The sequence below is a fragment of the Pelobates fuscus genome, chromosome 2, assembly GCF_036172605.1.
Source record: "Pelobates fuscus isolate aPelFus1 chromosome 2, aPelFus1.pri, whole genome shotgun sequence".
NCBI classification, from domain to species: Eukaryota; Metazoa; Chordata; class Amphibia; order Anura; family Pelobatidae; genus Pelobates; species Pelobates fuscus.
This window is the reverse complement of record NC_086318.1, coordinates 85,115,696-85,133,645: the sequence shown is the minus strand read 5'-3', so window position 1 is coordinate 85,133,645 and position 17,950 is coordinate 85,115,696. Positions and strand designations below refer to the sequence as shown.

The 17,950-nt window shown below is 38.7% G+C and overlaps 1 protein-coding gene across 6 annotated transcripts in view; it reads left to right on the top strand.

Moving 5' to 3' along the window:
* Nucleotides 1-17,950, top strand: part of GIGYF2 (GRB10 interacting GYF protein 2) — a 115,624-nt gene that overhangs the window by 22,680 nt on the left and 74,994 nt on the right. For all 6 annotated transcript variants that reach the window (XM_063442386.1, XM_063442382.1, XM_063442385.1 and 3 more), the window contains exons 2-5: nt 4,838-4,921; nt 5,258-5,387; nt 7,100-7,195; nt 14,296-14,416. In XM_063442386.1, coding sequence (XP_063298456.1) covers nt 4,881-4,921; nt 5,258-5,387; nt 7,100-7,195; nt 14,296-14,416 — 388 coding nt within the window. In that variant the 5' untranslated portion in view covers nt 4,838-4,880. The remainder of the gene's footprint in view (nt 1-4,837; nt 4,922-5,257; nt 5,388-7,099; nt 7,196-14,295; nt 14,417-17,950) is intronic.

The following is a 17,950-nucleotide window of genomic DNA, read 5'->3' as shown; positions in this document are numbered from 1 at the left end:
GTCACACACTAACAGACACACACACACTAACAGACACAGACACACACACACACACTAACACACACACACACACACACACTAACAGACACAGACAGACACACACACACACTAACAGACACAAACACTAACAGACACAAACACTAACAGACACAAACACTAACAGACACAAACACTAACAGACACAAACACTAACAGACACACACACTGACACACACACACACTGACACACACACACACACACAACAGACACACACACTAACAGACACACACACACACACAACAGACACACACACTAACAGACACACACACTGACACACACACACTAACAGACACACACGCACACTAACAGACACACTAACAGACACCCACACTAACAGACACACACACTAACAGACACACACTCACCCACCCACATTAACACATTTTTTTAAAATTTATTTTTAACACATTTTTTTTAACACTTTTTTTTAAATTTATTTTTAACACATTTTTTTTATTTTTTTTTAACACTTTTTTTTTAAATTTATTTGTAACACATTTTTTTTATTTATTTATTTTTAACACATTTTTTTATTTTATTTAACACCCCCCCCCCCCCTCCCCCAGCCTCCTTACCTTTGGGAATGCTGGGGAGGGTGGTGTCTCATCCTCCCTGGTGGTCCAGTGGCTGCTGGGCGATCGGGCGGGCGGCCGGCCGGCGAGGGAGCACTTCCCCTGAGCTGTCTGCTCAGCTCCCTCGCGCGCCTCAGAGTGAGGCTGGGAGCCGGAATATGACGTCATATTCCGGCTCCGCCTCCCAGCCTCACTCTGCGGCTGGCGAGGGAGCTGAGCAGACAGCTCAGGGGAAGTGCTCCCTCGCCGCCCGCCCGCCCGCCCACCAGGCAGTGCCTCCCGATCGAATATACAACAGAAAAATGCAAATACACCTGTGTGCAGATCAAAACACACACAGTGGGTAATAAGTGAAGAAAAACACACAAAAATTACCCTTAATTAGAAAGTATTGTAGATGAAAGGACTCCTCTCATGTCCTCATAACAAATACAGAAAATACCAAAAGGCAATCTACAATACAACAATAAAAATAGACATAGGGCAATATTGTTTGCAAAAGTTATGGGTTAATGGATAAGAATGATTTGCACTCACAAACCCAATTTGATTGTAGGCATATCACTAGAATCAATGTAACGACTTCAGGACCTTGGAACCTCAGTAGCATGCATAGGAAGAATAGAAAATAATAATAGTGCAGGGTATCTCAGTAAAAAATATACAATTTATTTAGTATCACACTTACAAGAACGAAGTGTCAAATAGGCACATCAGGTGGAAACACTTTGATCCAGAATCCACGAGAGCAGAATAGCCAAATAAAACAAATAAATACACAATGTATAAAAAAATATCTAGATACACTGTACACTAAAAAGGCCCTACGCGTTTCGTTCAGGGTTGAACTTCCTCAGGGGCAAATATCCAGATGCTGTCCTTATGCAAGCATGGTATGAAGTGCCAAATTTCTCCTTTTTAAGTTCATTTTCGGCGCGCAGTAAGCAGCCGTGCGCCATACTTCCGGGTTCGGTGCACTTCCGGTTACGCTTGCGTTGCGTTCCGGAATTGATAACCAAGCCTCGTTTTGGTTTACATCAGTAAGGACGGCCAGCCTTGCGTTCCATATGCGTTCCAATGCTCGAAAACGAGCAGAAAGTCCCAAAGATAAAAACCACAATAGGTAAACAAATTAAATAAAATTAAATAATCAAACAAGAAAAAGATATCTCAGAAATAAAATATCAATATAAAAGAATGAGTAAGAATAAACAGACAAACTAAAATGCAATAAAGTTAAGTAAATATAAAATCACAAAAAACAAACCAAATCAAAATCTACATTTAACCCATTCGGTTTCAGAGTTTTTAACGTATGTATCCAATACCCCTCTCTCTTCCTTAAAGCCATCATAAGATCACCACCTCTTTCATTTAAAGTAACTTGTTCTATACCTATGCAACTTAAGGTATTAAATTTAAAAGAGGGGCAGTTATTACAATGCACTGGTTAACACACTCAGTGCCAGTGCATTGTAATAACTGCCCCTCTTTTAAATTTAATACCTTAAGTTGCATAGGTATAGAACAAGTTACTTTAAATGAAAGAGGTGGTGATCTTATGATGGCTTTAAGGAAGAGAGGGGTATTGGATACATACGTTAAAAACTCTGAAACCGAATGGGTTAAATGTAGATTTTGATTTGGTTTGTTTTTTGTGATTTTATATTTACTTAACTTTATTGCATTTTAGTTTGTCTGTTTATTCTTACTCATTCTTTTATATTGATATTTTATTTCTGAGATATCTTTTTCTTGTTTGATTATTTAATTTTATTTAATTTGTTTACCTATTGTGGTTTTTATCTTTGGGACTTTCTGCTCGTTTTCGAGCATTGGAACGCATATGGAACGCAAGGCTGGCCGTCCTTACTGATGTAAACCAAAACGAGGCTTGGTTATCAATTCCGGAACGCAACGCAAGCGTAACCGGAAGTGCACCGAACCCGGAAGTATGGCGCACGGCTGCTTACTGCGCGCCGAAAATGAACTTAAAAAGGAGAAATTTGGCACTTCATACCATGCTTGCATAAGGACAGCATCTGGATATTTGCCCCTGAGGAAGTTCAACCCTGAACGAAACGCGTAGGGCCTTTTTAGTGTACAGTGTATCTAGATATTTTTTTATATATTGTGTATTTATTTGTTTTATTTGGCTATTCTGCTCTCGTGGATTCTGGATCAAAGTGTTTCCACCTGATGTGCCTATTTGACACTTCGTTCTTGTAAGTGTGATACTAAATAAATTGTATATTTTTTACTGAGATACCCTGCACTATTATTATTTTCTATTCTTCCTATGCATGCTACTGAGGTTCCAAGGTCCTGAAGTCGTTACATTGATTCTAGTGATATGCCTACAATCAAATTGGGTTTGTGAGTGCAAATCATTCTTATCCATTAACCCATAACTTTTGCAAACAATATTGCCCTATGTCTATTTTTATTGTTGTATTGTAGAGTGCCTCCCGATCGCCCAGCAGCCCGCCGGCATGTCTGTTAGCCGCAAGGCTAACAAGACATTTGCCTTGGGCATTTGGGGGCGGCTTTTTTTGCCGCCCCCTGGAAAATGCCTCCCAAGGCAAATGCCTTGTTTGCCTCGCGGCTAATACGCCCCTGAGTGAGAGTATTTGATTAGTGAATGCAGTGTGTGTTTGTATAGTGTGTGTGTATAGTGAATGCAGTGTGTGTTTGTATAGTGTGTGTGTGTATAGTGAATGCAGTGTGCGTTTGCGCAGGTATGTTAAGTGTGTAAATGGTGGGGTGGGAGGGCATTTTTCTTTTTGTAACTTTTTTAATATTTAATTTTTTAAAATTATGTTTTAATCCCCCCTCCCTGCTTCTTACCTGGCCAGGGAGGGTCATATGGCATTCCCTGGTGGTCTGGTGGCATGGACTGTGCAGAGGGGGCCCAGCACACTCTTACTTACCTTCCCAGCAGCTCCCTTCAGCTCCCCTGTCTAACTCTCGCGGCCTGTGTGCAGCGCAGAGCGTTGCCATGGTAACCTGTGGCAACGCTCTGACGGCCGCAGGACTCGCGAGAGTTAGACAAGGGAGCCGAAGGGAACTGCTGCGAAGTTAAGTAAGAGTGTGCTGGGCCCCCCAGGACCCTGATGGCGGCTCTGGTCTGTATTATCGGCAATATCTGTATCTTTATTGTCCGATACCGATATTGCTGAAAATACAGAATATCGGCCAGACCGATAATCGGTCGATCCCTAGAGCAGAGACACTATGCCTGGAGCATGCTTGCACCATAACCACTACACCACACCAGGCTATAGTTACATAGGCTGAAAAGACATGTGTCCATCAGGTTCAGCCTTTCTCACAGTTATTTTTTGATGCTTTGAGTTTTCCTATAAAGTAAATTCTATTGGCATGTAAAGAAATAGCTACCGTATATCATAAGGCTTCATCCAATAATGCCACCAAAACCTGTTTATTGGAATTGGAGTAAGAGTATTTTGTTAAGTAGGAAACTCAAGAGAGTAGCTACTGTATGAAAGAGAAGGTACTCCCATCAAACAGATCAGGTCATTCACAGGAAGTGAACCATCGATTGATTAGTGGTTAGATCTTGAGCCGCAGGATCTGTTACAAGTTTTATTCCAAGCAGGGTAAACTTGGCCTCAAATCTGTGGAAATCTATCAAGTTGAATAATATCAATTTGGAGATCCCAAGTACTTGAAAACTTACTCTGCATTTTGAAGTTAAATACGTTGTTGTTGCCTAATGAGGGTAATACAATGAACTGTGTTCATTATGTAAGGATTATGTCAATTTATATAGTACAATACAATGCTGGGCAAGAGACGTGGGTGGCAAGGAAATGGAACATGGGTTACAAGGAACAAGAGCACTAGTGAAGGATGTAATTTCTAGAAAGACAAATGGCTGTAGAGCTGAACAAGACTGCAAGGGTAATTGATCAATGCAAAATGGAACATGACTATTGAGACATGGGTGACTGGGGAGAAGAGCAGGATAACCAAGGATTGTCACAGAATGCCATTCTTTTATATATATATATATATATATATATATATATATATATATATATATATATATATATATATATATATATATATATATATATATATATATATATATATATACACACACACACACACACACATCTCTATCCTTTGAAATCAATTTAATTTGTCTGCATTGCATTGTTATGTGTTCTGTCACTTCCTAATATTTTCTTCCTTTTTCCAGATATCCATCCTCTTAGTAATAACAAAATTAAAAAAAAGGCACAATGACAGCCGAGACTCAGACACTGAACTTTGGCCCAGAGTGGTGAGTATCGTTTACCTTTTGTGTGTATATTTGCTTTATAAAAGCAAAATGATTTACATTCCCACACCAATATTCTTCACAATCCGTTTAACAACCATGTCACAATAGTCTTTTCTGTTTAGGATTGCTCTGGCATTTGGAAGTTTTATAGTGGCCACTTGCTATGAATCCTTTAATAGAAGAATACAAGTGATTCTGCTCCTAATGTGTAGGTTACTGCTCTTGAAAGGAATCTATTTTATTAAGAAAGTTTTAAGAGTGACAAAAAAACAATAAATAAAAAAACAAACAAAAAGAACTGCATATATGTAACTATGTTACTTTCATGTGTTTTAGGCTTAGGGCACTGTCTGGTGGGGGTTCTGTTATTTCCCCACCCCTCTCTCCGGCGCTGTCGAAGTACAAACTCGCAGATTATCGGTACGGGCGTGAAGAGATGTTAGCACTTTACATAAAGGACAATAAGGTAAGAATGCAAATATATATATATATATATATATATATATATATATATATATATATATATATATATATATATAATCACTAACTATTAGTCTGCTTAACTTACCACCTTATACTGTTGGGCCATGTTTATAAATAAATATAAAACTTTATGGCTATCTCAAATTTCTATATGTAACCAGTTCTGCAGTGGAGCCAAGGTTCCTCTAGGTGGAGATATTTGAATGTGTCATGTAGTTGAAAACTGTCACAGGTTACTTTGGTGATGCCACACTTAAAAATGGCCCTACACCAGGCTGACAGTTCATGCATCGCAGTTCTCGAATGCAGTGCTCTCTAGTTTCCTAGTCTTTTTTATCTGTGTCTGTGTTCTTCTACAATGGCCTTTACAATACACTCCTATAAAGAGAAAATTCCATGGGCCTGATCCGACCTTGACTGATATTAAGAATGTTTTCCCTAATTATGTTAAAAAGTTTAGATGACCTTCTTGTCAGTTTGTTTGCTTTTATATTTCTTTCTATTTTAGGGATGTAGTGGCTTCACAAAAGCATTTACTTTACTTTTTATGGAGGTTGTTCATCAGTATCCTCCAAAAATATAAATAATTAAAATGATATACATGTAATTTCATTCGAACTGTGTTTTGATATTAATTTAATATATATATATATTTGACAACCCAGGCAGAAAGTGCATATAATTTAATTTGCAAGCAATTGGGAGAATTTGCTTAACACACACATGAATGTTTCAAAACAGTAAGACCTAACAATACGATATCATTAGTGAAAGTGCTGTTTGTGTGTGGAAAAAAAGGCAAAAAAACAAACATAAACATTAATTTTGGCCAGTGTTTGTGACTAAATGGCTACTTAAAAAGACTGAACATAACCAATTCTGAATGCCCTGGGTTGTCTACTTTTGCAAATGGAATGCCATGGTGGGGGTAATTCTCATTCCTGGGCTGCCATATGGTCTCAAATGTAACATAGGCCCCGCAATTCAATCAGGCAAACTGAAATGGGCAAGTCCTATATTGACCATGTAACTTTCCAAAACACCATAAAACCTGTACATAGGGGGTACTGTTGTAATCAGGAGACTTTGCTGGACACATACATGAGTGCAATGCTGATGATTTAATTGGTAAAAGCTCAGTTGTTTTGTGAAAAATGCAAAAAACTAATATGAACGCTATCTTTGGCCAGGGTTTGTGACTAAGTGGCTACTAAAAATGATTGGACATATACCTTGGGTTGTCTACTTTACAAATGGTATGCCATACTGTATCAAAGGCAACATAACAAATCTAGCAATTTGTTATGTGTTATAAGAGAAAATAGGAAAATCCTATATTTGACCTTGTAAGCTTCCAAAATTCAATAATATCTGGACATGGGGGGTGCGGTTGTACTCTTGTATATTATTGCAGTAATAGCTAACAGTATTATGACATTCACAGTTAAAATGCCATACAGAACTAAGAAAATAACAAAAACAAAAAATATATTCTCACACTTTTTTAGATTTTATTTATATTAAAATGTTTCATATATAAAAATTTGATGTGAAATTGAAGCCCTGTTTCTCCTGAACAAAATGATATACAATAAGTGTGGGTGCACTTAGTATCAAAGAGGTGAATGAATGATAGTTGAACAGACAATATCCGTTTTTTTTTTTTTTTTTTTCTATGTGTTTTCTCTTTTTTAGGTTCCTTCAGATCTCCTTGACAAAGAGTTCATGCCTATTTTGAAAGAAGAGCCCTTACTACCATTGGCACTTGTCCCGTTCACTGAGGAGGAACAGGTGGGTCAAATATGTGCAGAAAGTGAAAGTTATATATAGCCAATTGTGATCTGGATTAAGTAGTGATTGCTACTTGTTACCATGACCCCCTACATAGCAAATGTTTGTTTTGTACCATGATGTAAAGAGCATTTTTTTTATTTTTAATGTTTTATTTTTTTCTTAACATATTACAAACACTAAATTGTATTATTATTTTTCATTTTTGCTGTGAATTGTGTAAACCTTATTTATCATATTGCTGTAATATTTGAGTGTAGGTTTGTGCTCTGCCACAGTATGTTTATATTTGATTATTTAAAAAAAATTGTTTTTATTTAATTTGGTTTTATTCCAAAATTCCTCAATGTCATAACATGGGTCATGTCAAGAATTGCATTCAATGTACACTCAGGCTTCCTTATAGATATAAAATCAACACATTTTCTCAGCACAATGAGGTACATAACATATTGTTAGCAAGTAGTCTAGTGGTTTATCACTAGTAGTGACGGGTATACCTATCTGTGTTATCATGGAAGTGCCTTGTCACATATTTTCTCTTCGCCATACCATTCCAACAATCCTGACATACTGATACCATTAACACATAGAAACCGTAACCGAAGGGCATTTTATTATTTTTGGTTAAATTACAGCACTGAGTTTGTGGCCTGATAGTTTTAGTTTTAAAATTCGAAATTTTGATACTTGGCCTATGCCTTATTTTTGATCAGCTGAGTAAACCACTTACTAACGTACAGAGGCTACAAAATTATTACTAAAAGGACACTATAGTCACCAAGACCTCTTCATCTTAACAGAGTTGTCTGGGTGCAGATTGCAGTTTTGTTAGAAGGGTAAAGACCATCTCTTTTAACTGTCAGTATTAAAGCCACTAGAGGCGTTTTTGCTGCACTGACAGAGTAAAATGCACGTAACGTAAAAGCATTGGCTTGGACTTCTGCGGATATCATGGGGGGCGGAGAGGTAACGGCGCCAAGGGAGCCTTGACACTGAAAAAAGGTAAGTAAATCTATGCAAATTTGTTTTCTTAACGTTATAGTTTTCCTTTATTGAGTAAGTGTCTTAGTTACAGCTTGTGTTAAAAAGGGGCAATTATGAGCAGTATCTTCAATTAAAAGAGTTGGGGACATACTCCAATAACCCCAGGCAATGTGCTTGCATAGTTCTACAATTGACCTGAATGGAGATTGACGAAGGAGGAACAATAAAATCTGTTCTTGAAAGATGCTTTTTAAGGCAATTATTTAGTTTGAGACAAAAAGAGAGGTATGATTGCCATGATCCAAGAGCAAATAAAAAGAAGCATGGCCAATGGAGTAAAGATGTATGTGAATATCATCAGCATATAAGTTTTTATGGTTGCTAAGGGAGGCAATACATAGTTAAATAGAATGTTGCCAAAAATTGAACCTTGAAGGACTCCTGAAATTGGTAATGAGAGGTGAAATTGATAGAAAAGTAAAATTTAGTTACGTACTTGAATGCACATCCTAACTATATCCAGTTTTTGCACTCATTAACTGAATATTGTGTAATCAAACTAAAAGATAAAACACAATTGATTAAAAACACTGCATAACCCTCGTAGTAGTGCCAGAAGAAGTCAAAAACTGCACACCATACCCACAAATGTCTGAGCTTAAGTTCTGCATTTCTCCATTAATCACTATTGTATGAATCTTACACCCATTTGTATGCTCATTTACATGATCCAACTGGGATGGTAATTTCCAAACATTATCTAGTAATGTTAAGCATGTGATGCTACTGAAGGGAAGGATGGGTCACTGGTAGCAAAGGGCACCAGGTAGTATTCAGAATACCCTACAACACCACCAACCACATTGTCCCTTATTTAGTAGGTCAGCTGATGGCACCCCATAATAAAGAGGCAGTGGTAATGGTATTGGACAGAGAATGCCATCTCTACGTTACTACTTGATTTAGGGAGCCAAAGATAAGGAATCATGGATAACGTGTGGTACAGAGTAGCCAGTTCAGTAGTGTCTGGTTTTCTGAATCCACTGTGGATAAAGTGTGAAGGGAACAAACAGCCCTTAAAGGGACATCCCAAGCAGCCTAAATGAACATTCCAATCCCCATAACCATTTCAGCTCACTGAATTGCTTATGGCACCAGGAGTACTCTGGGAGTGCGCCTTCCCCTCCCCCCCCTTCCAATTGTTAGTAGTCCAACTGTTTTAGAAAGGTTTGATTTCTTACCCTTGGGTCCACTGGGTCCTTCTCCCCACCTCCACTAAAGTTATAGGGAAGCTGGAAGGTCCTGCTTAGGAGCCTTCATTATCTCATTATTAAGCGTTGTCCGTCATCATAAAGGGATCTCTCGGAATGGGCAGACGGGCATAAATAAAGAAGAAGTTGATTAGAGAAATGTAACCATGAATATTAGTAATTACATATCTAAATTAGATTATCTAAAAAAAAAAAAAAACGAATGTTAGTACGGCAGTTGATTGTGAGTTGTCTGGTAAGGGTTAGAGCTATGAACCATGATTTAGCAAGCTGATGATACAATTACAGAACTCATGTTTTTCTGTTATCTTGAGAGCCAAAAACTACATGACCCTTTGAATTAAAATGGAATTACAAATTAATCTCCTTTTAGACAAACCGTTCTGCAGATCACATCTAGAGATGTAAAATTAACAGAAAATGGTTATTTTCCTTTTTTTTGTTTGTAATTTTTTTTTCTTATAAAAGTAGTTTTTGGAAAATTTAAAAAAAATTATAGAAAAGCAGAATCGAGTACTCTTCCAAACTGAAAGTAATTTTGTTACATTAGGAACATGAAATGCAGTGTGTATAGAAAAACCGGCTTAAAGGGACACTCCAGACTTCTAAAGCACTTTAGCATGCAGAAAAGCTGTATGTGCGAAGAGTGTGTTCTTTTTTTAATTTTTTCAAAAAGTGCAGATTTCAATAGAAATTTAAAATTTTATAAATTAACGTGGTTACACCATTTGACTTGGAAGCAGATAACCGGTTCTTTGACTTCCTTGTTTGGTTAGCTCAGTGGAGCTAAACTCAAGAGGCAGCAGTTGCCTTGCAAATACATCTCATTGAGCTGCATTGGGAAGTCTGTGATTTGGGCAGCCACAGAAAGGCTGGGTGGGGGTAGATTGGGACAGCTTGCAAAGGCTGCAGACAAGATAACTGCTGGGTTTAGATATACCCCAATGAAAAAAAACTGCAATTTTACTCACCGTAAATTCCTTTTTCCTTAATATGGTGGCAGTACAATATGGATGTACTCTTCCCTTAGGGCAAGCATCTGAAAGAAATAATTAATTAACATAAAAAGTTCCTCCCCTTACCAGGTATAAGAGACCCTGCAGCCTTAGGACCTCAGTACGTATCAAGAACACCACAGTGGAACCACAAAAACCTCAGAAAACTTTGTATTAATTAGATAAAGGGAGGGTGTGCTGTACTGCCACCATATTAAGGAAAAAGGAATTTACGGTGAGTAAAATTGCAATTTTTCCTGGCATATGGTGGCAGTACAATAGGGATATATCGAGATCCCAGAGTAAGGGCGGGAATTTAGGTCATAACAGCTTGTAACAACCTGTGCCCGAAATCAGCGTCAGAGGCAGAGAATACGTCTAGCCTGTAATGTTTCACAAAGGTGTTGAAAGAAGACCAGTTAGCCGCTTTACATATCTCTTCCGGAGATGCACATGCTTTTTGGCCCAAGACGTAGCCATGGCTCTAGTGGAATGTGCTTTCAAGGAAGCAGGTATAGGAAGGTTCGATGAAGAATAAGCCAACTATATAACCTCTACCAGCCATCTTGCCAAAGTGGCTTTGGAAGCCACTTGACCTTTGAATTTTCCAAAAAAAATTTACGAAAAGATGGTCCGTCTTCCTATATGCAGAGGAGCGTTCTAAGTAGATTTCAAGCGACCTCCCTACATCCAGTAGGTTCCAATCAAACTCCCAATCAGGCTTAGCCGGACCAATGAAGGAAGGTAGACAAATAGGTTGGTTGATAACTTTGGAGGAGATGACTTTAGGAAGAAAGGAAGGTTTAGGGAACATAACCACTTTATCCGGATAAAACTTAGTAAAGTCAGGCGAGTAGGACAGTGCCTGTAGTTCCCCAACTCTCTTAGCTGAAGTAATTGCTACCAAAAACACAGATTTTAGGGACACATTCTTGAAAGAGGCCTTTTCTAAAGGCTCAAATGGCTGAGAACACAGACATTTTAAAACTAAGGACAAATCCCAAGATTTTAATAGGAGGCTTTAAAAGCCTAACTGCTTTAAAAAAACCTCCCAATGAGAGGATTAGAAGCCCAATTTTTCACCAAAAAATGACTTAAAGCAGAAACTTGGACCTTGAGGGTAGAAAGACTAAAACCCTGTTCAAGGCCATCTTGCAAAAAAATGAAGGATTGTGTCAGCAGACGGATGGGATCTAATGCAATCTTTAGCAATGCACCAGTGAAGAAATCTTGTCCAAATCTTCAAGTATATAGAAGAGGTAGAGCTCCTGGTGGAATTTAAAAGCAATTGAAACCTCTCTTTCTTAATACCCTTCTGATGCAGAATCAGCCTTGCAGCAGCCAAGCTGTCAATTTGAACATCTTCAACACTCCCACTGGGACCTCCACATTTTCCAGGAGATCCGGCGTAACTGGAAGAGTCCAGTACTCTAAAGTCATATTCTTCAAAACCGAGAACCAGCTGCGATTTGGCCAGCACGGCAGTATGGCCAGGAGACGTGTCTGATCTGATGCAACTTTTTGCTGAATTCTCGGGATTAAGCTTACCGGGGGAAAGATGTACGCAAGGGGAAATTCCCACCGGATTGAAAGACCATCTATTACCAGAGGCCTGTCCACCTTGAAGAGGGAGGCAAACGAACTCACTTTTGCATTGGATCTTCTTGCCATAAGGTCTATAACTGGAAGACCGAATCTCTCTACCAGCTGAGCAAAAACCACTTGATTGGGAGACCACTCGTTCTGGGACCATTTGATCTGCTCAAATCGTCTGCAACCACGTTGTCTACACCCCGAATGTGAACTGCTGAAATGTTGTCCAGATGGTACTGAGCCCAAGACATGATCCGTGAGCAAAGGAGATACAATTTTTTTACTTTTGTACCGCCTTGTTTGTTCAGGTAGGACACAGTAGTCTGATTGTCCGACTGGATCTTTACAGCTTTTCCCCAAAATAAAAACTTTGAACTGTTGAAGGGCGTAGAAGACTGCTAGCATTTCTCTGAAATTTGAAGATTCATTTGTTTCGTCTTTTGACCAAACACCCTGTCTTAAGTGATATCCAAGGTGAGCTCCCCAACCTGTGTTTGAGGCGTCTGTCGAAATTACTACCCAAGATTTTAGACGAAATGACCGGCCTTTTGTAAGGAATTTTTCCTCCGGGCACCAAGAGATTCTCTCTTTTGTATGTTCTGAAATACACATGATTGCATCTAAGTCTTCTTGCTTTTTTGACCACTGCGCAAGGATTTCCCATTGTAAGGGCCTTGATTCCGCTCTGGCCCATTTTACTGCTGGAATCGTAGAGGTCAGATGACCCAAGACCTGTATGGCTTTTCTTACGGAACATTCCGATACTTGAAGTAGTTTCGTTATCAATTTTTTTTATCTTTTTCTAATTCTTGCTTGAAAGATGAATTGACAGAGTGTCTGACTTGATAAAAAACCCTAAAAACAGGATGGACTTTGAAGGGGTAAGGTGTGACTTTTCTAGATTTATAATCCAACTATGTTCTTCCAGGACTTTGAGTGTAGGTCACATCTGAGTTCAGCGTGGTTCTTGAATCTGCTTTTATCCACCAGTCGTCCAAATAGGGCACGATTGTGATACCTTGTAGCCTTAAGAGTGCTGTGATAGGTGTGAGGATCTTTGTAAAAATCCTGGGTGCCGAGGCTAGCCCGAACGGAAGAGCTTTGAACAGGAAATGATGGATGCTTTTCCCTTTTCTTTATAGGAACATGCAGATAGGCATCCTTCAGATCCAAGGTGGCCATAAAATCTCCTTTTCGAAGGATATGTGTGACAGACTCTATTGTCTCCATTCTGAAATGTTGATAAGGAATGAGTTTGTTTAGAGATTTTAAATCTAAGATTGGACGAAAAGACAAGTCTGGTTTTGGAAAAAGGAACAAACGGGAGTATACCCCTTGATAAACTTGGGAATTTGGAACCTTTTCTATAACACCCTTTCTTAAAAGGGGGGGAGGGAGGGGGGGGGTTGGTGACACGGGAGATCTTCACTGCCTAGCATCCATGCTGACAGAAAGATCTGCACAGCATACATAGGCAGATCGTTTCAAATCTGGTGCCATTTCCAGGGATTCGCTGCCCTAATAGACCGCCTCCTTGCGTAGCCGGTGACCTCACGCGGCATAAAAGCAGGCTTTCATACCTGCCTCCGTAACTGCAGTATGTCCCATGGCCACTCAGCGCTCCACCCGGGAGGCTATCAGGCCGAATCCCCCTGGCAGCAACCCATGTGCCCCACCAATCTCTCCAACTTCCAGATGCCGTCCGTTCCTGTTGGAACAAGAATGAGAACTGAGGTACTAAGGCTGCAGGGTCTCTTATACCTGGTAAGGGGAGGAACCTTTTATGTTAATTAATTATTTCTTTCAGATGCTTGCCCTAAGGGAAGAGTACATCCCTATTGTACTGCCACCATATGCCAGGAAAAAATGCATAAGTAAATAAATGCACGTTTTCATTTGAGTTATATCTACTAAACAGTGATTTTTATTTATCTTGCATTTGGGCAGTTAGTAAATTGTAAACTAAATTAGATTTTTTTTTTTACATTTTCTTTTGTTAAAAACTGAACTATACAAGTTATGCATATGTCTGGACTTAAATTTGAATTCACTTTGAATTCTGAGTTAATAAATTACCTTGTATGCTGTGATGGGGAGGGATTTCATCAAAGCAGAACATTAGTTAGTAAGAATCGTGTCATTATTTAGGAAAAGGTTATGAAGATAAACAAATGCACTTGTCTTATTGATTACCATTTCTTTCTGCTATGTGGTGAATATTTTTTTTATGATCTCATATTTTTTTTCCTTACAGAGGAATTTCTCAATGTCTGTGAACAGTGCAGCTGTGCTGCGCCTCATGGGAAGAGGCAGCAGTGGAGGCGGAGGGACGGTGGTAGGGGCCCCTAGAGGTCGAAGTTCCTCCAGAGGCAGAGGTAGGTTTAATTTTATGAGAAGCACAGTTGAGGTACTATAATTCCAAATGGGATCAAGGTTTTGACTTTTCAGATTCCAATATATGAAAGGACACATGGCATAAAGTTTGAAGACTGCTACCACTGTTGTTTGAAAACGACAAATTATATTGTTCCTATATAAAGTCTCAAAAACACACAGTTTAGCAAAAACAAGACACCATGATACACAAATTTGCTTCCTATAGTAGGATGGGATATCAGTTGTCTGCTACATCTTCCATAATGTCCAGGAAGTCATATTGCTGACTGAGCTGCATTTTTTGAGCAATCACTGCATAATAATAAGTGCGCTGCTTGTTTTTATGCACTGGTACTTATTATTACTACCACTTTCTCGGTAGTTTGCTGCAGCACAAAATAATAAGGTTTTACCTTTTTTCTTTTCTAATGGATATAGTAATCAAAATTATTATTTCTGGTGTGTTTTCTGTTTACTTTAGTGTGGGCATCCTAAGGGTATCTGGATTATCATGAGGCTGGACTTACTCTAGGATGACCATTGTCTCAATGCAGGTTGAGGAAGCCCAGGTGGGCTTCCTGAGGTGGTGAGAAAAATGTTTAGCGATTCAGTAGTGTCTAGTGAATTCCTGATAACTTCAAACTTTTGCACTATTTATACCAATGTTAAAATCAGCCAACAACATTTAATGTGGGAGTTTTTTGTTCAATAGTTCTGCATTGCTCACATCAATAGGCAAAGGTTTTCAGTAATTCTCTCAGCCCCCAGAGCCGATTATATAATGACAACAATTTGAAGAACTCTGTGATCTAAACCCCAGAAGCGCAGATCAGAAGCGAGTACTATAGGCTGATGCCAAAATGAAAACGTATTAAGTTATTTTTCTTGGAACAAAGTGTTCAATTCATGGTTCTTTGCTACGCATTCTGAGAGAAGGTTGAACTGCGAATAAATACTTTGTTAGCCACCCAATTCATCTTTTAGTTCTGAATGTACTAAGCGTGAAGTGATGGAGAATGTTTATTTATTTGTATTTTCCCTTTCAATAATGTTGAAGTGGGGCTGAAAGAGTCAGTCTCAGCATATACGATTAATTAAACCACTTTATGTCCCTGGTTGTGACTCACAAAGCCTTGTTTACACTTCCTGAAAGAAGTGTCCATTTGGTTCATATGGTTTGATGCCTTCATTATCAGTAAAACGGGGTGTGTTTACTTTAGAAGTTCACATCTCGAGCTCTGTTAAAAGAACACTCCCATCACCATTACCACCCATTTGTGTACAGTTTGACAACTTACTGGAGTCACTTGGGTGCCCGCACCATATTTAATCTTCTCCTGCAGGAGAAGAGAGTGAATGTTTCTTAAGAAATATAGCATGGCTAATTCAGGATCACATTCACTGACTTTGAGTGCTTGGCTAACGCTCACAGTTTTGCCTTGCTTAGCTCTGTACTGCAAATTGCATTCTCCTGCAAGAGAAGGCCGGAAGCAGAGGATATGGTCATGTGCACCCTATGGGACCCAGGTAAGTTGTTAAATCGTACTGAAATACAAACTTACCCTGGGACAGCGTTACTCCTGCTGGAAGTGTTCCTTTAAATAAATACTGGATATTAATATAAATGATGTAAATGAAATAAAATATTTAAACCTGTACTGGAATAGGTCTATAAAGTCCTTCTCTGATACATGAGTGCTCATGTCTTCTTGTGATAACTTTATCAAATCTCACACAGAATGCAGATTTATATTAGCAGACAGTTAAAGAAACAATGTAGACACCATAACCACTAAAGAAAACTACACTGATATTTTTTTTTTAACCACCCCCTCTCCCAATTGTAAGTAGTCAAGAGCTGCTTGCCCTGCGCTGCGGCCCAAGACAGGAGGAGCCCACCAGGAAATATCCCGGTGTGCGCCCACAGCAGGCTGGCGCCCTAGACGAATGTCTACTTTGACTAACGGCCCTGGCTGTAGTGTAGGTGGAGAGCAGTTCCTGGCTACTGTTCTAGTAAAACGAATGAGAAACTGATTAATGGGAAGGTCCAAGTTGAAATAACATTTTGCACTAAGCAAGTAAATGCATTTATTTGTTTTTTGAAATAATTTTCTTATGTCCCTAAAATCGTCCTGCTTCTGCTAGTTTTGCAGCAAAAACTTTTTTGTTTACTGGTCAAGTAAATGCTTTTCATACAGAAGTATTGTGGACACAGTGAGAATGTTTGAAGGCCATGGCATTAAAGGGACCCCGTAGCCACTATAATAATTTTATCATATTGAATTGGTTGTAGTGCCTGGAATCTTCTAGCCCTGCCCCTCCATTCAGTGTTAAACTGTTTATAAGTAGTGTGACATTAAAATGGGTCCCTGGCCATCCCCAGCCTGGGGCTACGGCAGAGAATACACACTTCCAGTGGTCAGCTGACACATCCAGCCAACCACAGAATCCCATTGCTGCTTGTATTAATGCTTCCTTGTTAGCCAACGCAGCACAGAATGGATGGGCTGTTGTGGACTCTAATTTAGCGTTACAATATTAAAAATTATTTAACACGGAATGGAAGGACTGCACCTGTTGAATTATGGGAAGTATGTGTGTATGTATATGTGTGTGTATATATATATATATATATATATATATATATATATCTTTATAAAAAATATTTAACATTGAATGGAAGGACTGCAACTGTGGAATTATGGGAAGTGTGTGTGTGTGTGTGTGTGTGTGTATATATATATATATATATATATTTGTATGTTCATATGTATACGATTTGTATAGTGTAAATCATCTGTAATGGAAAGTGTCTTGTGCTGCTGACTCCCAGATAGATGGCACTGTTCTCTTCAAGATGATTTGATAAGGCTCTTTTGAGATGTACAATACTTATACAGGTTGCGGCTGAATTTGTTCATTAAATGTAAGCCTATTATTCATTAGAAGGAGAACCTTGGTATTCAGGTTAAATAAGAAGCTGGTACACAACTTTATAAAGCTGCCAATAAATAATTAACCAAGCTTTTAAAAAAACAAAAAGAAAAAACCTGCTGGCAACTTCATATTAAAGGAACACAAAAGTATATTCCTAATGCCATCGTGTCTTATTAACAGCCACTAGAGGCAGTCTGAATCCTGCAGTGTATTTAGAACATTGCAGGGTTAAGGGGACATGAGCATTGCACCCAGACTACTTCAATTAACTGAAGTGGTCTGGGTGCCTATAGTGTCCCTTTAAGTAGTGGGAATGTGTAACTGGGTGAAATATTAAGCTCTAAGCATCAAAGTTATTTTATCTTAATTAAGTGGCTTTGGTGGATATACTCTGTCCCCCTTTTTTTTTCTTTTTTTTTTTCCAAATGGCAATATATATTTTTTTCTCCCCTCAATGTCGCCTTAGTGAATGTTGCTTATGTTTTTTTGCATAGGTTCAGTACTTTTCTATGAGAAGTATCTATTCGGCCCTCAATTCTTCTGAGATCAGTATTGATGTCCTCAGGAAGTGGAGTGACTGCTGTGAGGATTACACC